The sequence below is a fragment of the Chiloscyllium plagiosum genome, chromosome 7, assembly GCF_004010195.1.
Source record: "Chiloscyllium plagiosum isolate BGI_BamShark_2017 chromosome 7, ASM401019v2, whole genome shotgun sequence".
Classification (NCBI taxonomy): Eukaryota; Metazoa; Chordata; class Chondrichthyes; order Orectolobiformes; family Hemiscylliidae; genus Chiloscyllium; species Chiloscyllium plagiosum.
This window is the reverse complement of record NC_057716.1, coordinates 1,063,831-1,090,859: the sequence shown is the minus strand read 5'-3', so window position 1 is coordinate 1,090,859 and position 27,029 is coordinate 1,063,831. Positions and strand designations below refer to the sequence as shown.

At 40.1% G+C, this 27,029-nt stretch overlaps 1 protein-coding gene across 3 annotated transcripts in view; it reads right to left on the bottom strand.

The window, feature by feature from the left end:
• Nucleotides 1-27,029, bottom strand: part of pms1 (PMS1 homolog 1, mismatch repair system component) — a 113,717-nt gene that overhangs the window by 44,307 nt on the left and 42,381 nt on the right. For all 3 annotated transcript variants that reach the window (XM_043692840.1, XM_043692842.1, XM_043692841.1), the window contains exons 5-6: nucleotides 22,457-22,620; nucleotides 12,853-12,969 (exon numbers count right to left, since the gene is read on the bottom strand). In XM_043692840.1, the coding sequence (XP_043548775.1) occupies nucleotides 12,853-12,969; nucleotides 22,457-22,620 (281 nt within the window). The remainder of the gene's footprint in view (nucleotides 1-12,852; nucleotides 12,970-22,456; nucleotides 22,621-27,029) is intronic.

Below are 27,029 nucleotides of genomic sequence, written 5' to 3'. Positions count from 1 at the left end.
TGGAAAGCAAAAGGAAATGTTTGAGTGTGATTCAGTAATGGTAATGTTGCTTCCAGTGGGTTCTAAAGGCTCAATATGGAGTCCTATACTTTTATTAATATCAATAATTTAGATCTGAAGGTAATAGGTATGATTCATATGATATAAAAATTGGTTGTTTGGTTGTAAGTGAGGAAACACAGTACAGACAGCATAAAGATTGCAATGGACTGGACAAAATAGTAGTAAATGGAATCCAGACTGGAGAAATATGACATCATGTACTCCAGGAGGACAAACTGGGCAAGCACTTACAGAATAAATGGCTGGACAGTGAGAAGTGTGAAGGAACAGAGGAACTTTGAAGTATATATTCCTAAAGGTAACAGAACAAGTAAATAAGGTAGTTAAAAAGGCATGTAGGATATATTTCTTTACAAGCCAAGAAACAGAATGCAAGTGCAGGGTGATTAAGCTAGAACTGTCAAATTAAGCATACAGTTCGGTCACTGTGTTGTAGGAGAATGTGATTACAGCAATGTTGTGTAGCACACAAGAGACCATAATGCTTTGGGCCATACACTCTTGATGAATTATGCAAGGTTCTTTCAGAGGTCCAGACAACAGAAGAATTGCTTAAACATGTTAATGGTCTGCTCAATGACATTTTGTCCAACAGTTTAGCTCAGGTTAAATATGTGCAGCCTGTGTAGGAGTTAAGACATGTAGTTAGCTAATAGTCCCTGTTGCCTAGTAGTCACTTTCTGGCTTTTCATAGATGCTAATATGTGGGCATTGACTTGCATGATGTGCTGAATATGGCCTCTCACTAACTGGACATTAAAGGAATGGAATTCTTTGCAAATTTACAAGCTGTGTCTGCAAACAGTGCATAGAGTCAATGACATCTGTAGTGATTGTAAGCCAGATGGACCTTGTAAAATGAGTTCCCTGATTAGGGCTGTTAATCTGGTCCAATCAGGAAGCTCTGGCTGACAGGTATAACAGGGTTATACCTGCCCCTCTTCCACGGTTACGTTAGAGCCCGGGTGTCCTTGGAGAAGGAGCACGCGGTGTCCACCAGCACCCTGGAGTTGTTCAGGGAGAGGTGGGCGCCGCAGGGAGTGGAGTGCATCATTTCTCCCTCCAACTCTATTTTGATTTAGTCCCTATCCTTCCCCTCACTGTTTTGATCACACAGCACTGCCCTTTGATGTGAAGGGCAGTGTTTGTCACTGGCCACCCGGGTGTTTTCCTATCTTCCTGGTGGTGGAAAATGAATAAAGATTTGTGCACTTTGTGTCTTTCACTGTGTCTCACACCTGCAAAAAAAAAACAAAAAAAAAACAACCAGGGTTATAACCGGAAGGTGGGTAGGGGCGGGCTGCCTTAGAGTGGTCGGAAGGTGGGAGGGGCGGGGGCTTGCTGGGTCTGTATTGTCTGCACTTTTGTATGTAACAGTACTGTGTAATGTACAACTGTCATTGTTGTCTCTTTATATCTTTATGTGAAACTGGGATTTGAGATTTGTCCTCATGTCCCTGTAAACTGTTTCAATGGTAGGGTTTGGGGGCCTGGCTTTGCTGCTCCTCTCCCTTGTAAAATTGCTGTCTCTTGTATGCAACTGTAAATGTAACTGTTTGTTTGTTTGTAATCACATTCTCCTACAACACAGTGACCGAACTGTATGCTTCATTTGGCTGTGGCCTGGACGGTTTATTTGACAGTTCTAGCTTAATCACCCTGCACTTGCATTCTGTTTCTTGGCTTGTAAAGAAATATATCCTACATGCCTTTTTAACTACCTTATTTACTTGTTCTGTTACCTTTAGGAAACTGTTTTTGTAATTTGTTTAATAAAATTAATAAAAATATAAACAGGAAAAAAAAAACAACAGGGTTATCAGGGGTTCTGTTCACACTGAGAGCTGGCAAAGGGTGATGGCCTCTATGGGATTATTTCAGTGGACAATAGAAAGGCGGTCTTGAAGAAATTTGCTGCAACAATCGTCTTTGAGTTGGGGTAAGCATTTCTGGCATCATACTGTTATTCGGAAAGCTTGACTCATATGATCCTGCCATCAAAGACACGGCCCAGTTTGTGGAAAGAATGTATTTGTTTTCAAGCAAATGGCATTGGGCCAGATGCAAAACAACATGTAATTCTCCTGAAAGCTTGTGGACACGCAGCTTTTTCAGTTATTGCAAATGTTACTTTCTCTGTGGCACCAGATATTAAAACCTTTCAAGAGTTGGCAGATTTAGTTAAGGAATATTGTGACACCAAGCCTCCTCTAATTCTGAGATGCTATCAGTTTTACTCAGCAATTTGAGAAATGGGGGATACATATTGGGATCTTTGACAAGGTTAAGATTACTAGCAGAGGCACGTGACTTTGGTTTGGAGTATGTAGGATTAATGATGTAACCATGCAAAAGTGCCCGCTAGCTGAAACCCAACTGGACTTCAAACAGGCACTACAACTGGCTTTATCATTTGAAAACGCAACAAGTGGAGTATATGATTTGAAGAGTATTTCAACAGAAGTGGACACCCTCACCAGTCTGACTGAGCTTGGGAACACCAAGGCAGTTTCATAGCTTCACTCAGGACATAGCCTGAACAAAGGCACTTTAGGTCCAGCCAACAGCAAAACCCCAAAACAAAGCCAAGCCTAGGCCAAATGGTTAGAATTGTCTTCAGGATCCAGACTAGCAAGTCATAGTACTTGCTGCCAGTATCCAGACGTCAGACAGCAAGAGTATCGCACTAGACCTAAACTGAGTAAGAGAACTTATAGGCCAGTATCCAGGAGAGTGCACACCCTAGAAGACCCACCTATATGTGTTTGGGACATTTAAATTACTTAGCAACATCCAAATCAGAACCAATCAAAATAAACATCTGGCTAAATGGTCACCAAGTTCTAATGGAGGTCAATACCATGCACCCATTTCAGTGATTGCAGAACCAGTCTTTAATAAAATTTAAAATCTGGACTCCAACCCTTAAGTTTGGATAAGACATTGGCTAGACTGAGAACCTATAACAGAAAACCTTTCCAGATTAAGTGCACAACTTCGGTTCCAATCTCTTATGAGAAGCAGCTGGTTCAGTTACCAATGATCATAGTAAAAGGCTCAGGCCCAAGCTTGTTGGGGCAAAATTGGTTGAGAAAAATCCATCTAGATTGGCTGAACATCTTTCAATTCAAAAACGGCTGTCTGAGTGAAGTTCTAATTAAATACCTGTAAGTTCTTCAGGAAGGTCTATCAAAGGAGCGAAGGCCACCTTGCATGTTGACCGGTAAGCAATTCGTGGAATGGTTCTGCAAGGCCCCATCCAGTGCCATTTGCATTATGAACAAAAGTGGAAGCAGAAATCAGAAGGCTGGAAAGTGAAGGAATCATCAAAACAGTCCAGTTTGCAGAATGGGCAGCAGTGGTAGTAGAGGGTCAGTTTGCCTTTGTGAGGATTTTAAACTATTGGTAAACAGCTTTTCGCAGCTGGATAAATACCCAATCCCTCACATAGAGGATTTATATGCAAAGCTGGCCTGCCTTTCGTGCAGTTGGACATGAGTACTTGCAATTGAGGTTACATGAAAGCTCATCCATAATCTCGCCTCCATCCTGGCACAACTCCATCAACTCTTTACAAAAAAAGGTCAGTCTTAGAAATGGTCATGCAACCAATCCATAGCTTTCAATGAAGTAAAGAAACAGCTATCATCCTTTATGTTGTTGGCACACTATGATCCCAAGCAAGATTAGATTAGATTAGATTCCCTACAGTGTGGAAACAGGTCCTTCGGCCCAACCAGTCCACACTCAGTCCACACTGACCCTCCGAAGAGTAACCCACCCAGACACATTTCCCTCTGACTAATGCACCTAGCACTATGGGCATGGCCAAGATGTGGTATTGACATGCAATGCCTCCCCTTAAAGCATCAGGGTAGTATTAGCCCACAGGTGTCCCAATAGCGTTTGCATCCAGGTCCACAAACCCCTGCGAGGTCTACTTAAAGAGGACAAGGCAGTGCCATGCATAGCTTCAGAACTCCCGAAACTGCTGGTGACAGATAATGGGCCATCATTTCCCAGCAAGGAATTTGAGTATTTCCTATGGCATAGTTAATTTTTCACAAAGCCATATGTACATCTATTGATCAATGCTGTATTGTTTCCCAGGTTGGTTTTTAATAATCCTTAATAGATTTTATAAAATCCAACAGTATTTTTAAAATCTAAAGTTTAAAATCTACTATTCATTGTACATAAAAGCTTATTAATTCTTTTAAACTCAAACAAAATGCCAAAAAGACATCAGAGTATTTGGTCAGAAAAGCAGAAAATCAGACTTGCTTTGAATGCTCATTAGTAATGAAGAGTTTGCCATTCCAACTTACAATAAATAGATGGTTATGTTTGATCTGCAAATCTCTTTGACAACCAGCAACAAATGGTAAGGTATTATAGATATTTTCTAAATAACCTGTTCAAAAATACTATTGCACATCTCTGGAGCAGGTGGGTCAACCTGGGTCTACTGGCCTCAGAAGAAGGGACATTACCACTGCATCACATTTGCGAGCAACTCTCACTCCCCTTTCAGTCAGGTATTACAACAAACTTTTTCTTAATTGGCACCTATGGGACCAGCAGCGTGTTGGTTAATCAAATATTCCATTGATCAAATGGTCCACAATCAATATAAAAAACACAATAAGTAATAGAAACATAATGCAGGGGGTATACACGTCACTGTTATACTTTATTTACAGCATAAATCACTTCAATAATAATGCAGTTTTGCCTTAAAACTTATAAAATCCAACAGTATTTTTAAAATTTAAAATCTACTATTCATTGTACACAAAAGCTTATTAATTCTTTTAAACTCAAACAAAATGCCGAAAAGACATCAGTTGATCGCGATAATACTTCCTGTATTTGAGGTATATAACTTTTGCTGGTTTTCGAGAGTGTCACTTCATAAGATGCCGGTTAAAACAAAGTTTGCTGTATAATGCAAAGTTGTAAAATCTTTTCAGCTGCTAGACGTAACATAATGACAACCAGACATCTTTTCTATTCAAAGTTAAAAATCACGCAACACCAGGTTATCGTCCAACAGGTTTATTTGGAAGCACTAGCTTTTGGAGCACTGCTCCTTTATCAGATGGTTGTGATGAAGGAGCAGCGCTCCAAAAGCTAGTGCCTCCAGATAAACCTGTTGGGACTAAAACCTGGTGTTGTGTGATTTTTAACTTTGTACACCCCATTCCAACACCAGCACCTCCAAATAATTTTCTATTCCAAGTCTTTAGACTGGTAGGTTTAATACCAGCTGAGTGCTTAAGATTTTATTTCAATGGCCCTGATGAACATAAAGGAAGCAGCTCCACAATGTCTGAGGTACAACTCTGTTGAGGTAAATCCTGTCTTATACTTTTGAGTAAGCATCACAGGAAATTAGTTTGAGACAAACCACAATGGTAAATAAATGTTTTATCCAAGAAAATTGCAATTTATTAAATTAATATACAAAAGTATCTGAATAAACCATTCCTTTATGTTTCAAAAAGTACTGTACTAAATGGACAAGAGTTGATAGCACTGCAGGTCAGATAATTTGCACTCCAGGATACTGAAAAGAGGTAAGGGATGAAGTATCAAAGGCACTAACCTCAACTTACCAAACTTATTTGACATGACCTGAAGGTTTGCATATTTGCATTTCTTTCCATTATAACACAAAATAGGGAAAAGGAACATTTCAACAAGGCATCTATAGAGCAGGAACAATAGGACAAGGTATTGACAGAGCAGAAATTATATATTCTTTTCTTTATTCATTCATGGGCTGTGGGAGTTGCTGGCGAGGTAGCATTTATTGCCCATTTCTAATTTGCCCATTTCTAATTTGCCCAGAAGGCAGTTAACAATCAACCACATTACTGTGGGTCTGGAGTCACATGTAGGCCAGACCAGATAAGGATGGCAGTTTCCTTCCCTAAAGGGCAATAGTGAACCAGGTGGGATTTTCCAACAATTGATAAAGGATTCATGGTCATCATTAGACCTCTAATTCCAGAATTATTGTTTGCTGAATTCAAATTCTATGAATATAATACATAATAATTCTACCAAAATAAATATATAATAGGTTTACTTTGGAAGTGGGAAAACTATTAGATATCATAAGAAAATACCATAAGTGAAAAAATTGGTCTAACACAGGTCTAACACAATTCTTCAAGGAAATCATTGAACAGGTGGACAAAGGGAATATAATGGATACGGTATATGCATTTGACAAAGGCAAAACTTATTGTAACGTTTAAGACCTGGAAGTAAAAGGCTAGTACAGAAGTAAATAAATATTTCTGGCATTGACAAACATGCATGCATCTAGAATTTACATTCGTAGAATCATACAGTACAGAAGGGCTCCTTCAGCCCAACAAGTCAGTACCACCAGAAGTACACTACTACCTATGCTTGTTCCACATTCCCGTACTAGATCCAAAGCTTAGAAAGTCATGACACTTCAAGTGCTCACATAAGTACTTCTTAACGTTTGTGAGATTTCCTACCTTAATTACTTTCCAAGGCAATGCATTCCAGACCCCTACTACCCTCTGGTGAAAAATAGTTCCTAAAATCCCCTTTAAACCCTTTTGTCTCTCATTTTAAAATTATGCACCTTTGTCATTGATCCTTCAATTAAGGGGAACAGCTGCTTTCTACCCATCCGCTCTGTGGCCTTCTTAATATTCTACACCTCTATCAGGTTCCCCTTCAACCTTCTCTGCTCCAAAGAAAAGCAATGCAAGCTTATCCATCTTCTCTGAAATGCTCCATCCCAGGAAACACCTTGGTGAATCTCATTTGTACCTACACCAGTGCATTCACCTCCTTCCCACAGTATAGTGACCAGAAGTGCAACAGTACTTCAGATGTCGTGTAACCAAAAATCTGTCATCTCTGCTCTTATAATCTATGCCATGATTGACAAAGGCAAGCATCCCATACATGCCTTCTTAACGACCCTATTAACCTGTCCTGCCACCTTCAGGGATATGTAGACAAACACCTAAGATCCCTCTCTTCATCTGAGCTTCCTAGTGTCTTGTCAATCACTGAATACTCCATTATCCTGTTTCTTCTTCCAAAGTGCATCAGCTTACATTTATCAAGGTTAAATTCCATCTACCACTGATCAGTCGATTTGACTAATCCATTTATATCCTCCTGTAACTTCTGATCTTCCTGCACATCCACCCTCCTCATTTACTGTATTCGTTGCTCTCGATGTGGTCTCCTCTACATCAGGGATACCAAGTGCCAACTCGGAGAATGGGTCAGGGAATACCTCTGGTCCGCACTCACCAAATGACCCCAAGGCCCTGTGGCCAACCACTTCACTCCCCCTCACAATCCCCCAAAGCACATACAAATCCTGGGCCTCCTCCACCGCCAAATCAAAGCCACCTGCCAACTGGAGGAAGAATGCCTCATCTTCTGCCTTGGGACCACACAGCATCAAGATTGACTTCACCAGCTTCCATATCTTTCCATCTCATGCCAGATCCAATGCTCCAACTCTGCACCGCCCTCTTGACCTGACCTACCTGTCTAACCTCTCTCCCACCTATCCGCTCCACTCTCCCACTGACCTATTACAATCACTTCCTGCATGTATCCACCTATTGCCATCCCACCTACCTTCCCCTCCAGCCACACCCCCAACCCTCATTTATCCCTCAGTCCCCTTCCCCTTCACTCTCCACATTCCTGATGAAAGGCTTATGCCCAAAACATGGACTTTCCTGATTCTCAGATGCTGTCTAACTTGCTGTGCCTTTTCGACTCTTCTTGTTAACTGTCAACTACCCAATCTTTGTGACATCTGCAAACGTATGTATCATTCCCTCAAATTTTCATCCACAAATTTATGAATACAACAAACAATATGGCACCCAGCACTGATCTCTGAGGTACATCACTGCATACTGGACTTCAGTTACACAAACGAACAGCCTCACACCGTCTCTCAAACTGTCTCCTGTCACTAAGCCAATTTGTGAACCAACTTGTCAACTTATCCTGGATCCCATGAGCTTTTATCTTTTTTTCAGTCAGTTTCCTATGTGAGACCTTGACAAAGGCCTTGCTGAAATCTGTAGATATATGAGCCAATAAATAACTCATACCTTCATCCAAACACTTAATCACCTTCTTGAAAATTCCACTAGATTTGTTCGGCATGACCTCTCACTGACTTATGCTGACTTATTTTTTATTTATTCATGGATTATAGATGTTGCTGGCTGGCCAGTATTTATTGCCCGTCCCCAGTTGACCTTGAGAAGGTGGGAGAGAGTTGTTTCCTTGAATCACTGCAGTTCAGGTGCTATAGGTTGATCCACAATGCTAACAGAGAGGATTTCAGGGAAGAAATGGCATTATCTTTCCAAGTCATATGCTGAGTGGCTTGGAAGCAAATTTGCAGGTGGTGGTGTTCCCGTGTATCTGCTGCCCTTGTCCTTCTAGATGGAAATGGTCGTGGGTTTAGAAGGTGCTGCCTCAGAATCTTTGGTGAATTTCTGTTGTGCATCATGTAGATGGTATACACTGCTGCTACTCAGTGGAGGGAGGAGTGAATTTATGTGGATGTGGTGCCAATCAAGCCGTCTGCTTTTATCTGGATGGGTCATTCTTGAATATTGTCGGAGCAAGACTCATCCAGGCAAGTGGGGAATATTCCATCACACTCCTGGACTTGTGCCTTGTAGACAATGGACAGACTTTAGGGAGTCAGGAGGTGAGTTACTTGCCGTAGTATTCCTAGTCTCTGACCTGCTCTTCTGGTCACTGTGTTTGTGTGTAAAATCCAGTTAAAATTCAGTTCAATGGTAACCCCCAGGCTGTTGATAGTTGGTATTTCAGTGATGGTGACATCATTGAATGTCAAGGGATGTTGTTACTTTCTCTCTTGTTAGAGATGGTTATTGCCTGGCTTTCATTGGGAGTGTGGTGCAGGAAAAGCACAGCAAGAGAGGCAGCATCCAAGGAGCAGGAGAATTGACGTTTCAGGCATAAGCCCTTCATCAGGAATCCACAAATGCTACGTCACTCATCAGTCCAAGGCTGCATATGGTCGAGGTCTTGTTGCATGGGCAGCACGGTGGCTCAGTGGTTAGCACTGCTACCTCACAGTGCCAGGGAATCTGATTTGATTCCATCCTCGGGTGACTGTCTGTGTAGAGTTTGCATGCCCTCCATGTGTCTGCGAGGGTTTCCTCCAAGAGCTCCAGTTTCCTTGCACAGTCCAAAGGTGTACAGATGAGGTGGATTCAGCATCCTAAATTGCCCATAGTGTCAAGGGATTTGCAGGTTAGGTGCATTAGCTGTGGGAAACGCAGGGCTACAGGGATCGGGAAGGGGGTGGGTCTCGGTGGGTTGCTCTTCAGAGAGACAATGATATTCGATGGGCCGAATGGCCTGCTTCCACACTGTTGAGATTCTATTTGAACATGGATACTTCAGTACTTTATGAGCCATGAATGATGTTGAACATTGTGCAATCATCAGCGAACATCCCCATTTCTGACCTTATGAAGGGAAGGTCATTGATGAAGCAGCCAAACATGGTTGGGCAAAGGACACTAACCCGAGGAACTCCTAGAGAGATGTAGTGGAGTTCTGAGACAACTGACCTCTAACAATCATAGTCATCTTCCAATATGCAGGTTCAACTCCAATCAGTGGAGAGTTTGCCCCTGATACCCATTTTGCTAAGGCTCCTTGATGTCAAATGCGTTCTTGATGTCAAAGGTTGTCACTCTCACCACTCTTTTTGACTTTAGCTCTTTTGTCCATGTTCGAACCAAGGCTGTAATTAGGTCAGGTGCTGAGTGGTCCTGGCAGAATCCAAACTGGGCATCACTGAGGGTATTGCTGATCAGGTGCTGCTTGATAACACTACCTTCCATCACTTTATTGATGACTGAGAGCAGACTGATGGGGCAGTAATTGCCAGGTTTGATTTTGCCTGCTTTTTGTGTACAGGACATACATACCAGGGCAATTTTCCATTTTGTTAGGTAGATGCCAGTGTTCAAGCTGTACTGGAACAGCTTGGCTTGGAGAGTGGTAGGTTCTGAAGCACAAGTGTTCAGTACTATTGCCAAAATGTTGTCAGGGCCCGTAGCCTTTGTCGTATCCAGTGCCTCCAACCATTTCTTGATATCCTAAACCTATGCCCTCTAGTTCTGGACTCCCCCACCCCAGGGAAAAGACTTTGTCTATTTACCCTTTCCATGCCCCTCATAATTTTGTAAACCTCTATAAGGTCACCCCTCAGCCTCCGACGCTCCAGGGAAAACTGCCCCAGCCTGTTCAGCCTCTTCCCTATAGCTCAAATCCTCCAGCCCTGGCAATATCCTTGTAAATCTTTTGTGAACCCTTTCAACTTTCACAATATCTTTCTGATAGGAAGGAGACCAGAATTGCATGCAATATTCCAACAGTGGTCTAACCAATGTCCTGTACAGCCGCAACATGACCTCCCAACTCCTGTACTCAGTACTCTGACCAATAAAGGAAAGCATACCAAACGACTTCTTCACTATCCTATCTACCTGCGACTCCACTTTCAAGGAGCTATGAACCTGCACTCCAAGGTCTCTTTGTTCAGCAACACTCCCTAGGACCTTACCATTAAGTGTATAAGTCCTGCTAAGATTTGCTTTCCCAAAATGCAGCACCTCGCATTTATCTGAATTAAACTCCATCTGCCACTTCTCAGCCCATTGGCCCATCTGGTTAAGATCTTGTTGTAATCTGAGGTAACCTTCTTTGCTGTCCACTACGCCTCCATTTTTGGTGTCATCTATAGATGTAGGGCTGTAGATGGCCAAAGCACATCAGGGGAGCTTTCCCAGCCTAGATATTTAAAAGAAAATTAGAGCAAATTTCTATCCTATAATGATTGTCACTGCCTTCAATTTGGAGCAATATAGTATTTAATAAAGTATTTCTGCAATGTGCAAATTTTATTGCCGGTTTTGAAATAAAATAAATACATGAATTGTAGACTCCGTACCTTTTGGGAGTGCCTTATCTACCAAGAACATACTGGAAATTAGGACTCATACAACCTGTAATTTCCAGAGCTCAGACACTTCATTATTGGGAAAGATTTGAGAAGATGGAACTGTTTTTCTTGAAGAAAAATCTAAAAGGAGCTTTGAATGATATTTTCAAAATCAAGAGGGGTCTAGACAGAGTAGAGAGATACTGTTCCTACTCCTAAATGAATCAAGAACCAGTTTTAAAATATTTTGCAAGTGCGAGGTGAAAAGGAAACTTTTTCATACAGCAAGTAGTCAGGGTATGGAAAGCACTGCCTGGAGGTGTGGTGGAAGCAGCTTCAACTGAAGCATTCAAGAGAGGATTGGACAATTGTTATAATAGAGAAAAATGCAGGGTTATGGAGAAAAGACAGGAGATTGGCACTTAAAATGTTCAGAGAGGCAGTGCAGTCATGATGTGAAGAATGGCTGGCCTCACTGTTAACAATTCCATGCTTGGCTTGGTGGTATTATGACAATGGATCAGAACCATGTCTTATTAATAGGCTTTTGTTTTTACTTAGCGAGTCTGAGAAGATTTGTAGCTCAGGTTGAGGTTCCGGTTGTAGGTTTGCTCGCTGAGCTGGAATGTTCATTTCCAAACATTTCATCACCCTACTAGGTAACATCTTCAGTGGGCCTCCAGGCAAAGCACTGTTGATAATTCCTGCTTTCTATTTATATGTTTGGGTTTCTTTGGGTTGGTGATGTCATTTCCTGTGATGTCATTTCCCATTATTCTTCCTGTTTCTTTTTACTTTTAATTCCAAAATGTATTGTTTAATATAAAAATAACTGAAACAATAAAATAAAAACTGGCTCCTTTGTTTCCCTCCTGTCTGCTGGATCCTCCCCCCCCCCCCCCCCAGACCCATTGTTACGATGGATCTGGGAGGAAAGTATCCAGCAGGCAGGACAATAAACAAGAGGAGCCAGTTTAACCCACCTTATCCAGGAGCTAATGATCGGGTTTGGAATGGAAGCAATTTGGGGAACATTGCCTGCAATCTGTCATAATAATGAGGTGCCAATAAAATGGATTGCTTGTCCTGGATGGTATTGACCTTTAAATTTTGTTGGACGTAATCTCATCTAGGCAAATGCAAAATAATCTATCATACTCCTGACTTGAGTCTTGTAAATAATGGACAAGCTTTGAGGAATCAGGTGATGAGTGACTTGCCTTAATGACTGATGTGTGCTTGAAGCCCTGACATTCATTCTTGTTGGGAATTGCAAAGTGTTGAACTATTCTCCAAATATTTGACAGGTTCACGAATAATTGCATCATGAAAACAGGCACTTGTAGCCTCAATAATGAAAATCAGCACATTTAAAATTAAGGGTCAATGTCAAATTGCTAATGCTTTAAGCAAATTTCAGATTTGTTTTCTGCAGTTTTAGTTTAAAAAAAACATGATCAAAATAGAAATGCAGGAGTTCGAAGCAGGAATAAGCAATTTGGCCTTTTGAGCCTACTCTACCACACAATAAGATCACCATTGATCTGATTGTATCATCTCAATGTTTCTCCCTCCACTCCATAACCTAAACTCACTCACCTTTAAAAAATCCATCTAAATTAGCTTTGAATAAATTTTGAGACCCAGCTTCCACTCCTTTCTGTTACAGTGCACCATGTTGATAAGGAAAACAAATTGCATTAAATTGCTGAGCATAGATTTTTTTTTCCTATCCCCGCGCATAATCAATGTAACCTTTTACTGACCTCAGGTTCTTGCTCATGATGTCGAAAAGGTACCATGCTGACCATCACAGCAGTTCCTAGAACTGTTAACAGGGCCATTTTGTGATCCGACACCTTGGCCTTTTGCCATACAACTGCCTGAAATATGATGGCACAGAATCAAATTCTTCGAACTAAATTTAGGTTTGTTTAGGTCAAGTTATATGAAGGTTTATATAATTATGAAGCTTCACAAACATTTTAAGTACTAAACTTATACACTAGTTTCACGATATTTCTTATATTTTAAATATAAATTATTGCAGTTTCTGCGCGCACACCCACCCATCCATTTAGCCCTGCAACATTGTGTAATGATGGCAGTTAAAAGGAAATTCTGCATTTAGCACAAGCAGCACTTAGCAACAGCAACACCTCTGAGCCCGATGACCTACATTGGCTTCCAGTCCAGCTATGACTCGATTTAAAAATTCTCCTGATTGTTTTCAAATCACACAACATTTATATGCTCCTCCAATCTTGGCCACTTGCACATCCCCGATTTTAATCCTTTAATATTAGTGAGTTGCATTGAGCTGCCTAGGCATTAAGCTCCAGAACTTATCTCATAAATTTCCCCAATTTTCCCTTGTCCTTTAAGATACTCCTCAAAATCTACATCTTTGAATGATTTCCCACAGGTTAGGTAAGTTAGCTCCACTCGACTGGTGAGGTGAAGCATTCTGGCAAGATAGATCATGCCCTCCTATATGGCTCGGAGACACCTCCAGTTGCTGAAGTAGTACCAACAATGCTGCCTGCGCAAGATACTGAGAATCCGCTGGAAAGAAAGACACATCAATACCAGCTTCCTCGACCAGGCCAACATCCCCAGCATTGAGGCACTGACCACTCTTGTTTAGCTCTGATGGGCTGGGCATGTCTTCCGTGTGATTGACAAGAGACTCCCCAAACAGGTGCACTACTCTCAGCTTTGAAATGGCGAGCGAACCCCAGGTGAACAAAGGAAGCGCTTCAGTGATACCCTCAAGGCCTCACTGACAAAGTGCAGCATTCCCACCTAGGCCCAACACCGTCCAAGGTGGTGGAAGAGCATCCGACAAGGCATTGAGCACCTCAATGGAAGCCAGGCGAAAGCAGTGAAAGGAGCCGTTGCCACACTGATGCGCCAACTACCCCTTCCCATGACCACCACCTGCCCCACATGTAACTGAGCATGCGGTGATCACATTGGTCTGTACAGCTACCCACTGACTGACCCTGAGAGTGGAACAGAGTCATCCTCATCTGCAAGGAACCACCAACAATGATGACATCTTTCACCAAACTTTGATAATTTGCCCAATATTTCCTTACATGATTCAGATCAACTTTCTAGTAGATCTGATAGCTACACATATTGGAATACTTGTTTTACCATATGAAAGGTAATATATAAACACAAGTTATTGCAATGAATGAAGGTGATTTAACAATAGTAAAACAATCATGAGCTTTTACCCCACAACTTAAATCAATTGTACCATGATAATTTAGAGCCAATTATAAATTTCAGCTAAATTCCAAGTATTTGAAAATTATTGTCTCTTCATTCTTTGTATATTTAAAGTGAATATTTGACAATATATATTTTCATATTGCAACATGATTATTGGACAGTTTTACTAAATCATATCAAGCAAAACGGCACAATAATAAACATTTCAATCAACTTAAAAGACAACAAAAATGTAAAATTTATTAAGAGGTATCATGAATTTCTCCGATTAAAAGTGAAGACAATTCAGATTTTGGATGCATGCACTATTTCAGACTCATGTTAAAACTGTGACAATGTAGTGTGTACACAAAATTGGATAACAATATTTACACTGTTAATTATAAGGTGCGCAGAATCATGTGGCATTCTATGAAGGGTCTCTCTTGAGGAAAGCATAACAGAAAGCAGCAGTAGTTTTAAATTGTGAACAAGATGAAATCACAATCTTATACATTTCTGACAGAATAGTTGAATTACATTATTGGTTCAATGTGAAAACAAAATTGCACTCCAAACTTGGACTTCCTTGAACTATTACAAATTGGAATACGGGTGATGACTTTTTGATCACTATCCAAATTGTTATGCAAAATAACGCAGTACAAGATTTTGATTATTGGTTTCACGACTTTATTGTTTGTAATTGTACAGAGAAAATGATATTCTATGACAGAAAACTATCAGTTTAACAAAATGAGAAAAGCTTGCTTGAGGACATTACAATTCATCAAAATTACCTTACCCTGAAATGTGTCATGTAAGTATACAGACATCCCGAAATGTAAACTAATAATACAAACCATTTCTAATGTTACAAAAATAAGCTATTTTATTCAAATGTTCACCTTTATTTGCGGCTTCTCTTGGGTTGCACAATTTATATTTGGTATCATAAAGTCAAAAAAATTATTGTGCAAATGTATAGAACTACGTACATATTGCAATAACTGATTCACTATTAAAACATTAATCAGTGCAATGCATTCAATTTAGATTGACAGCATCCCAAATAGTAAGATGCAGCTTTGTAACCTGATCAAGCATGTGATATAAAATATGCAGAGAGCTGCTGAACGTCAGGTTTAGAATGAAGTAAGGATTTCCAATTAAACATTTGTCATGTAGAGATTCTTTCCAAATCCTTTTCAGGAGATTACACAGAAAGGGCTGGTACATTGTTACTTTCTTTAAATAAAAAATAGAATCCTAACCATGAAGGCAAAGCATATTATCCATTTTTTAAGCACTAATATCTTTCTTGTCAGCATTTAGTACTGGTTGGCATTTGTGCAATGTCATCTTGACAGAATGATTTATTTTCCAGCGACATCAATTTATTTTCCATGTCAGCAATTGGCCAAAATGCACCTCCTCTTCATGTTGCTTGTTGGTTATCTTCACAAGTGCATGAAAAGTAAACTTAAAATATGCTGATTTATTCAGATGAAAAATGTTCATTTTATAAACTAAGCTTCGTTTGAAGAAAGAAGGAATACATTTCAAAGTTTTGATGAAGGCTTCTGGAAAACCTTCGCATTTAAGTTTTTGATAATTAGCTTGTGGTTCTCGAATATTATGCTTTGTTTATGCATCCAATTTACAAAAAAAACCACAAATATAAATAAGACAGAGAGAAGACTTTGCTATTTAAACATTTTGGTACTTCTTTCTTAGTAACTCTAATATAACAAATGTTTCTTGTTAGTTATCTATCCAAGTCTAAAATACAGTAAAGTGCATTGCACAGGAATGATTGGGTAGACATCAAATTTGTTTTGGCTTCTGGAAAATACTGCTCTGGCATTCTACCAATATAATCAATCAATCCAACAAAAAATACTGTGTAATACCGCAGGAGAAAAGATATGGAGAAGCCACACCTTATAATCAACATTACGTTCAAACTGGAAAAATCTAACTGCAAATACAACTAGTGCATCCACCTTGCTAGGTGTAATTAGAAAGTTCCACAAAACAGAAACAGGCCACTTGGCCTGACTATATCAGCTTTATAGATTCGGATAGACCTCTATCCACTCCACTTCACTTAATCCTATCATCAGACTATATTGAAACAACCCCAAAGTGTTGGATAAAATCAGCAGGACTGACAGCATCTGTGAAGATAGAAACAGAGTTAACATGTCGAGTCCAGTGTGACTCTTTTCCATAACAGTATATAATTCTATTAAGTCCTTCCTCATTCTTTCTCTTCAGATGTTTCTATTGCGATTTGTAATGAATACCCCTTGCACATTATGTAAGTTCTTTGCCTAAAGAATAGTGATAATCTCTTGGACTAAAGGATAAAGCATTTCTGAATAGATAGCACACAGATGTGACACAATTATATCTGCTGCACAATTAGGGTGTCTAATTTTAATCGTGGATTTGCACAACTCCATTAATTTGCTAGACAATAAAACAATGACAATTCTGTTTTTCCAGTATATCAATGTACAAAGCTAAAAGGAATTTTCTCAATTGACAAGAAATCTCTTGCACTGGGAATTTTGCACATTTGTAAATAAACAATAATAAATTACGTTTCTATAATTAGAATAAAATTAGTAGCAAGACAGCTGGTGAAATAACTCCACAGAGGCTGGTATCCTGTCATTATGTCAACCTTTATTTACAAGTACATAGAACTTGACACTAGTCCGGCTTCAACAGAGCCAGCTCTCAGAGTGAACAGAGCCTCTGACACTCTTGTTTGAATCTGTCAGCCAGGGCTCCCTGGCTGGACCAGATTAACAGTCCCAATCAGCAAACTCATATTTTATGAGGTCCACCTGGCTGACCTCGTTACAATCACTACAGCTGATAACTTGAGTACGGATAAAAGATTAGCTGTATAGTATTTGTTCTTGAAATTTCCAAGAATTTTAGTGGAAAAGCTGTTTCTCGATTGCAATCATAGTAAAATACTACTGCCGCCTACAGCATTCTAATGAAGCTCCACCTACAAATGTATGATACAGCAGATTTATCTGCTGGCTAGACAAACAGCTGTTATTCTAGAATAAATGAGAATTGTGCAAGTGGACTCTGCGGAATCCCTCTCATATCACACTCCAAAGGAATTATCCAGTAAACTTTCTGCTGGGTAATTCTGCTATGGTAGGATCTCTCCAATAGTGTCCGTTTAAATTGGAGACCTCGGATTGTTCCAATGAAATTAAATAAAATAGTTACTCAATAAAACGTCAGTTAAATACATTGTCTAACTCTTCAGTAACTATTAAAAACACCACCTACATACCACTCATACTTCCAACAACAAACCTTATCCCCACCATCTCAGGACTCTAACCTGAGCTGTCCAATCCAACACTCCCAGCTATATTCCCACTCATGGAACTAAAAGTCATAGATCATACAATTCCTACAGTGTGGAAGCAGACCATTTGGCCCATCAAGTCCATATCAACCCTGCGAAGATCATCCCACCCAAACCAAATCCTCCACCCCATCCCTATAACCCTGCATTTCCCATAGCCAATCCATCTAGTCTGCACATCTTTGGACCGTGGGAGCAAATTGAAGCACCTGAAGGAAATCCATGCAGATACGGGGAGAATGTGCAAACGCCACATAGACAGTCGCTCAAAGCTGGAATTGAATCCAGGTCCGTGGTGTTGTGAGGCTATAGTGCTAACCCCTGAGCCACGGTGCCGTCCCACCTTGAGAGTTCCCAGGGCTACTCTGTCCCAACTATTTAGTATTGTGTTACCCCTTTGGTGGATCTGTCCAGTTGATGGGATAGATTTACCCAAAATGGCAATGAAAGAGTCTTAAGTATTTGCTAGAAGGTATAAAAACTACTGTTGGAGAGGGATTTTGAAGAGAAGTCTAAGTGCTGTGTTCAAAAGCACAAATCGATCTTTATTTGGAGCTCCTTTACCACACGTGTGGAAGAGGCTAGAGGTCACTTCGAATCTGGCCTTCCTTGGGGCCCACTTGCCCTCTTAATTACAGCTCAGATTGGAGGTCAGTGACACACTACCTTTTCAAATAAAGTACAGGGTATCCATATTTACCACAATGATTACATACAACATTGCTTTCAGTGGTTGTCACATTCCCTTTGACATACACATCAAATCCTCTGAATACCCAATCAAAGATAGACAACTTCATGGTCCACTTTATGACCTTCCATCATCTTGTGATGTTTGCTAATCCCCCGATCACTTCTCCTTGGGGACTTATGACTATTGATCACATTCGAACACTGATTGTTATGTCCCTTCCTAGATATTTGCTAACTGCATCATATTCTTGCTTATTACTAATGACTTTTCAAATTTGGTAATGCAATTCATATCCTTTTCTGATCTTGGTACAGAAGATTAAAAAGGATGTTAATTTCTACCAGTTATTGTCATTTTGTACTAATATAAAGTTACTTATAAAGTTATAAATAGTTAAAACTAATTCTATGATTCTGTGACAAAGCTAACAATTTCGGGAACAGCTTCCCTCTTATTCGACTTGCGAAGTGGCAGCTGTTTATTCTCGAGGTCATGGTGATCCTCTTTCAAAATTGTTTCTGTCCCCCTTGCCACGTTACTTGTCTCTTGGTACTCTGACAAGATTATCTTGTTTATACCTTTTTGTTATTCTAATGTTCTTGCTGACAGAGAAAAAAAGTTTCTTCCAGGGTGTTTATCAAAACTAGTCTCTGCATTCAAGGCCAACTGCCTTCAGAAATTTAATTCCCAATTTCTATTCTTGTATAAACATGTGTCAAGTCTAATACTTATTGTAATTCTTTAAAAAGCCTCATCTCAGGTAGGTCAAGTTTTCCCTTTCAATTTCATATAAAAATCGTAACTCTCATATCAGATGGTTTTCATCAGATCTGCCTTTTCACAGCCTTACTGTTTGCATTCTAATCCCATTTTACTAAGACTCAGAGGCATTTTGGTGTCTGTCTGTGAATTCAGGATTTGAGCTTTATGAAATGCTGCATCAGCTACAAATTCTTTCCATTGTCTGTGTCGGTTAAAAAGAAAACCCCTTTTGTCATATTCAGTCATGGGCAAACCACATCAACCACAATATCAGCATGTTCTTTGGCTAGTCTGAGGAATAATTCTCCTAACATTTGCACAAGTGCCTGAGGACAACTGTGCAGGTTCAGTAACTGTGTTGATCTGCATTAGTTCCTTACTAAAGAGTACAGAAGATATGTCATTGGCTCTCTTGCTACCATACAAAAGCAGGATGAGAAGCAATTTGTTTTCAGAATTAGAGACTGATGATAAGGACAAGATGAAGGTTTGGACAAAGTATGAACTTTTGTGGATAAAATGCATCAAAAAATGATTTACATACTGCTACTGAGGTGTAGTCAGATTTTCAAAAATTCTTAAAGAGTAAAGATAGTTCCATGGACACAAACATAACGGAATTCAGTAGATTATATGTAAGATTGGAGAAATTCTATTTAGAAATTCCTCAATCTGTACTTTTGGTTTTGTGAGGACAGAAATGTTTGTGATAAATTTAAGAAAGGAAGAGAATCTTGTAGTCCATAGGGAAGGCTGAATTGTCAGAGATGCCATTTTCTTTTAAATAATTGCTAAAAGAAACAAAAGTGGTATGAGAAAAAAAAGCATTTAAATGGAGCAAGTAGTCTTAGACTACCTAAGAATCTGGCAGAGGCAGATTCAATTGACGCATTCAAAAGGGAATTAGATTGCCATTCGAAAAGGAACAATTTTGCAAGGTTATGGGGAGAAGGCAGGAGCATAGCATTAAATGAAATGTAAGTTTGGAAGGCCAGTGTGGACGTGACAAATCAAATGGCTTTCTCCTGCACTGTCACATCCTGTAATTCTGTGATGAAGATTGCATTTCAACTCAGGCAAATAAAGTAGTTGCTAGGATTCAATTTTAGATACACTGATAGTGAAGGCCTTGCCTCTACTTTAGATGAATCCATCTGGAATGCTGCTATAACATGTTTGGAAAATTTGTCTTATTTGTGTGAAAGATTGTTCAAAAATATTAAACATTCTATCTTCAGAATGAACCAACCAACAATATCAGAGACAGAGCCCGCTTTTTTAATTTAGAACTCTTTGGTGAGAAATTTTGAGACCTGCGGAATTGTGCATGACAGACTAAGAAGGGAGCTAATTAAAACTGTAGGCCTATGTTTAAACCATTTTTAAACAGGGGCCACCGTTTAAGCTGACACTCTGACAGAAAACCAACAAAATACATCATCATAATGTCTCCAAGGTATATACTTCATTCTAAAATGACAAATCTGTCTATAAAAAATGAAACAAAACCAATCAATCAATCTCCACAGACTGCAATGTCCACAATAAACACCCCCAAGTATTTAAGAAGGCCAAACAGCCAGATATTTGAAATGTGGTGACTCGGCTGAACCCAAATAGAAAATATAGTAAACTGAGATGTGGAGGAATTTCTTCTCTCAGAGGGTTGAGAGTTTCTGGAACTCTTTGCTTCCAAGAACTGTGGGGGCAGAGTCATACAGCATGGAAACAGACCCTTCGCTCCAACCAGAGTAGAATGTGTGGTGCTGGAAAAATACAGTAGGTCAGGCAGCATTGAGGAGCAGGAGAATTGATGTTTTGAGCATAAGGCCTTCATCAGAAATTAGGCCTGTGGCTCAGGGGGCTGAGAGATAAATAAAAGGGAGTGGGGCTGGGGTGGGGGATGGTAGCTGAGAATGCAATAGGTAGATGAAGGTGGGAGAGAACATGACAGGTCAGAGACAAGGATGGAGCGGATAGATGGGACAGATGATGAACAAGTCAAGAGGACAGTGCCAAGTTTGAGGCATGGGACTGGGATAAGGTGGAGATGGTGGGGGGGGAGGAAATGAGGAAACTGGTGAAATTCAAATTAATCCCATGTGGTTGCAGAATCCCAAGGCAGAAGATGTGGCCTTCACTCCAACCAGTCCATAATCCCAAATTAAACTCGTCCCATTTGCCTCTTCCTGGCCCGTATCCCTCTAAGTATTCTTATTTATGTATCTATCCAGAGTTCTTGTGTATATTCAAGACTGAAGTAGATTCTTGATCAGTTGGGGAATCTAGGGCACAGAGAAAACCTAGGAAGGTGGGGGTGAAAAATGCTGGATTAGCCATGATCCAGCTGAACGGCAGAGTAGGTTCAAGGGGCTGAAAGAGCTACTCTTGGTCTTGTTTCTTATGATCTCATGGTCGAAATATTTTGGTACTTCAGGTTAGGAGAAACCAATTAACTTTTTCCCAATTCTTACACAAAGCAGGTGCACATAAGCAGGTAGTTGCAATTTTTAAACAAAAAAATGACAAACTGTCAAAGAGTGACCAATGTCCTTACTCTGCTCAATGAACAAACTGTATGAATACATAGTAAAGTGTAAAATAGGACTAATAAAGTAAGGAATGTGATGTAACTGGTTTCCTTCCAGAACATTTCAGCTATGAATAGCTCTGAACAGCTCACAGTTTAAGACGACAATTGCTTGGAATCTTGTAAAATTACATGGAGCAAAAACATGCAAGGATTTTTAAACAGACATCTGTCCCTGCCCAACGCTTGTTAATGCTTGTTACATGGGTCAGGTTAAAATTAGGACTAATGGATAAATATGTCGACAAATATGCAAACTTGAGAATGCTAGATTGGGTATTAAAATATATAAATGTAATTTCAATTGCAAACTTAAAGCTGATGTACTTATCCTGAAGATAAAAATGATTTAATCTTAGAATGCTTTCAGCAAATGCATCTAAAACATATTGACAAAATAAAGAAAATATGAAACAGAACAAAACTGTGGCATGAAATTTCTGATCTACGAAATGAGTCTTGGGTTCATGGCATGCAATAAACTTGTATGCGTATGCTCAGGGAAGATGTTATGCAGATCCCAGATGCTTTTCCAGAGAAAAGAGCAAAAGAGGATAAAGGACCAACTTAGATTTTAAAAACTTTTCATTAATAGTTTTAAAATAATTCCTCTGACAAAGTATTTTGATGATTACCCTTTTATTGAAAAAGTCCAGATGTTCCATCAATTTAAAAATGCAAATAACTTTTCCTTACCTTGTTATGTGTGAAAATAATTCTTAGGTCTGGTTTTATTATACCATATGCCATCAGGAGGTCTTGAACTTTTTTCAGCTCATCTTTGCATTTTTTAGCAGTGGAGTAAAATTGCTTTCTTACAGGAATATTCTTAAAAAGTTTGAGCACAGTTACAGTTGTTCCTAACAGACATGAATAACAAACTGAAATTAGCAATGGACAAAAGGTGAGAGCAACCACTGAAAAATGGAAACATTGATGGAACTATGATGGAAGTTTGTTAGTCTATACAGAGATTACAGCAAAGTACAAAAAGACTGAAAGATCTGAAATTTAGATTTGCAAAATATATCAATATATTTGCAAAGTTTCAAAATGGGTGGCCTCTTGAGTGTCCCACTTTAAATGCTCCACTACTGATGGCTGTGCCTTCAGGTCATAGCGTCAATGAGATATACAGCATGGAAACAGACCTTTCAGTTCAACACATCCATGCTGACCAGATATTCCAAATAAATCCAGTCCCATTTGCCAGCATTTGCCCATATCCCTTTAAACCCTTCCTGTTCATATACCCATCCAGATGCCTTTCAAATGTTGCAATTGTACAAGCTTCCATCACTTGCTCTCGCAGCTCATTCCATACGCACACCACCTTCTGCATGAGAAAGGTGCCCCTTAGATCCCTTTTATACTTTTCCCCTCTCACTTTAAACCTATGCTGTTTGGACTCCCCCACCCTGGGGAAAAAACCTTGCCCATTTACCCTATCCATGCCCCTCATGATTTTATAAACCTCTGTAAGGTTATTCCACAGGCTCCAACACTTCCATGTAGCCCCAGCCTATTCAACCTCTCCCTATGGCTCAAACCCTCCAATGCTGGCAACATTCTTGTAAATCTTTTATGAATCCTTTCACATTTCACAACATCCTTCCTACAGCAGGGTGACCAGAATTGCATGCAGTATTCCAATAGCAGCCTAACCAAATCCTGTACAGCTGCAACATGACCTGCCAAATCCTATACTCAGTAACCTTGCAATGCAGGTCATTTTGCTGTAACACAGTTGATGTATTGGGGAACACTGTTTCCAAATCGCAAACTTTTAAAACGTGTGTTGGCTGATTACATTGCCAACAGTTTAAGCACTGTTTCTAAAGCACGATTTTTCTATAATGTGGAGTTGCACAAGAATGCAACCACTGCGTTATAGAAGAAGACTGTAAAGGCAAGCATATCAAACGCCTTCTTCATTATCTTATGGTGTCTTGGCCCTATACATTGGAATACCTTTATTGCATCTCTGTACTTTTTACCCTGTTTTCCTCCTTTAAGAGATTCCTTAAAACCTATTGCTTTACTTTCTTGTGTGGTTTGGTGTCATATTTTGCTTCATAATGTTCTTGAGAAGTAATCTGGGGTGTTTCATTGCATTATATGCACTATATAAATCTACGTTATTGTTGTCATATAGATGTTTATAACAGGAAACCCCAAAACACAATTGCAATTACACAGAACTAATGTTGGAAATAGTCTTTTGCGAGTGTCAGTTTTTTTAAAACCATTGTGTCGCAGCGTAATGCTTAAAAGCCATCTTAGTTAGGCCACTTCATGAGCAGATAACACAAAACTGAAAATACAATATTCAATTTCAGCAGGTGAAGAACAGTTTTGCAAAATCTCAATGACAATTAAACTTATCATCATGGAATATGTGCATAGTTCAGCATATTTATACAGCATTCTGCAAATAATTTGTGGGCGGCATGGTGGCACAGTGGTTAGCACTGTTGCCTCACAGCGCCAGAGACCCGGGTTCATTTCCCGCCTCAGGCGACTGACTGTGTGGAGTTTGCACATTTTCCCCGTGTCTGCGTGGGTTTCCTCCGGGTGCTCCGGTTTCCTCCCACGTCCAAAGATGTGCAGGTCAGGTGAATTGGCCATGCTAAATTGCCCGTAGTGTTAGGTAAGGGGTAGATGTAGGTATATGGGTGGGTTGAGTTTCGGCGGGGCGGTGTAGACTTGTTGGGCCGAAGGGCCTGTTTCCACACTGTAAGTAATCTAATCTAATCTAATCTAATCTAATCTAATCTAATTTGAAAATTAATCATATCACAATCTAATCTCATAATTAAATTGCAGTCAATTCTGCCATTCAACACAAATTGAGCCCAAATGTCAGGTAACTGATCATTTTTAAAGCTACACATTTAACTTTATACTTTACAAATATTTCTTGTGAACTGTACTGGCAATCAACATTTCCACAACTAGCAGATCTTCCATCCATTGTTCATGGATTCAGGATAAAGTTAATTTTCTACAGCACATCAGTAATCCTGCACGAATGGGTATGGTCACCTCCATATTCTGAATTTGAAGCAGCCCCACCTAGTGGTAGATCCACAAAGCTGACACGTCATTTTAGAATGATGCTCAAACAGGGACTGGGTTTCATATAAATGTAAAACACTATGAAGTTAAAAATAAAGAAGTTCAAAACTTGTGCAAGTTCCAAAATCCATTAGATTAAAATACTTCCAAACTTTGGCATATTTAGCCACTTACTTGTTTATAACCTGCTTTTTCGTCTTCTATGCACATAACTTCTGTACCATCTTTTAATATCTATCACATTTTCATGTTTTGAGATAAATTAGGGAATGATGGTAGCATAAAGATTATGTTGCACTGTGGCCATGAGTTCAAAATCCATGATGGCAGCTAGTGGAATATAAGCTTAATTATTCCAGAATTGGAATCTTAGTAATGGTGACGATGAAGACATCATTAATTATTATAAAAATTCATTTGTTACACATGTCCTTATGGGAACAAAATCTGCCATCCTTACGGAGTCTGATCTACGCATGACAGTAATATGGTTGATGTCTAATGACTCTGATATGCCCAGCAAGCCATTTAACTTCAAGGGTAATGAGAGATCAACATCAATAAATGACGTTGACAGCAATTCCCACATCCCACAAAAGAATGAAGGGGAAAAAAAACAAGTGTCAGCTCAACTCATGAACAGCAGCATTGTTATCACAGGGTCAGAAGGCTGCAGGTTTTATGCTCTATCCCGAAGACATCTGTACATATTCAGGTAAGTCTCACAAATTATTTTGCAATTTAATTGTCTGTAATTTGCCAAGCAATGATGGATAAACTATTCGTGTTCCCTATAATTTTACTTTTCTGAAATGGATAGCAAAGTCTGGAGTCCGCAAAAACACAATTAAGTCCAGAATCCAAAAAACAATGCTTCCATACTTCCCCAGAAGATGTTTTCTTAAATTTCAAATTGCAAGCAAGGTGAAATCATTGAACTAATGAACAGTTGTCCTTTAATACTATTAGTTTAACAGTAAAATCTTCAAAAATGGCACACCTTGTAAGGGGGAAGTGACGAAGACCTGAGGGGCAGCCGGGTAGGTTTTTTTCCCTTTAAAAGCGCGCAGGAGAAGAACCCGAGGCACTACAGAGGTAGTGTCTCCCACCCGCCCTCCTCCTCTAACCTAAATAATAAGACCCGTTGTGGTAAGTAGGTAAGTGCTGCATTTTGCTTGTTGTATTCTTTAGACCCAGTTTTTTTTATAAAAGGTTACTTTCAGAGGGATGGCAGTGAAGGCAGTGCAATGTTCCTCTTGCAACATGTTTGAGGTGAGGGATGCCATGGACGTCCCTGCTGATTACACTTGCAGGAAGTGCACCCATCTCCAGCTCCTCCAAGACCGTGTTAGGGAACTGGAGCTGAATTTGGATGAACTTAGGATCATTCGGGAGGCAGAGGGGGTCATAGATCGGAGCTTGAGGGAAGTAGTAACTCCAAAGATGGCAGATAGATGGATGACAGTGAGGGAGACTGGGAAGAAGCAGCCAGTGCAGGGACCCCTGCGGCCGTTCCCCTCAAGAACAAGTATACCGTTTCGGATACTTGTGGGAGGGATGACTTACCAGGGGTAAGTAACGGGGCCCAGGCCTCTGGCACGGAGCCTGTCCCCGTTACTCAGAAGGGAAGGGTGAAGAAGAGCAGAGCAGTAGTAATTGGGGACTCGAAAGTTCGGGGCACAGATAGGCGGTTTTGTGGGAACGAGAGAGACTCACGTTTGGTACGTTCCCTCCCAGGTGCAAGGGTACGTGATGTCTCTGACCGTGTTTCCCGGGTCCTGGAGGGGGAGGGGGACCAGCCCGAAGTCGTGGTCCATATTGGCACCAACGACATAGGTAGGAGGAGTGCCGAGGATGTTAGACAGGCTTTCAGGGAGCTAGGTTGGAAGCTCAGAGTTAGAACGAACAGAGTTGTTGTCTCTGGTTTGTTACCCGTGCCACGTGATAGAGATTCGAGGAATAGGGAAAGAGAACACTTAAATGCGTGGCTACAGGGATGGTGCAGGAGGGAGGGATTCCGGTTTTTGGATAACTGGGGTTCTTTCTGGGGACGGTGGGACCTCTATAAACAGGATGGTCTACACCTGAAACTGAGGGGCACCAGTATCCTTGGGGGGAGGTTTGCTAGTGCTCTTGGCGGGGGTTTAAACTAACTCTGCAGGGGCATGGGAACCCAGATTGTAGCTACAGG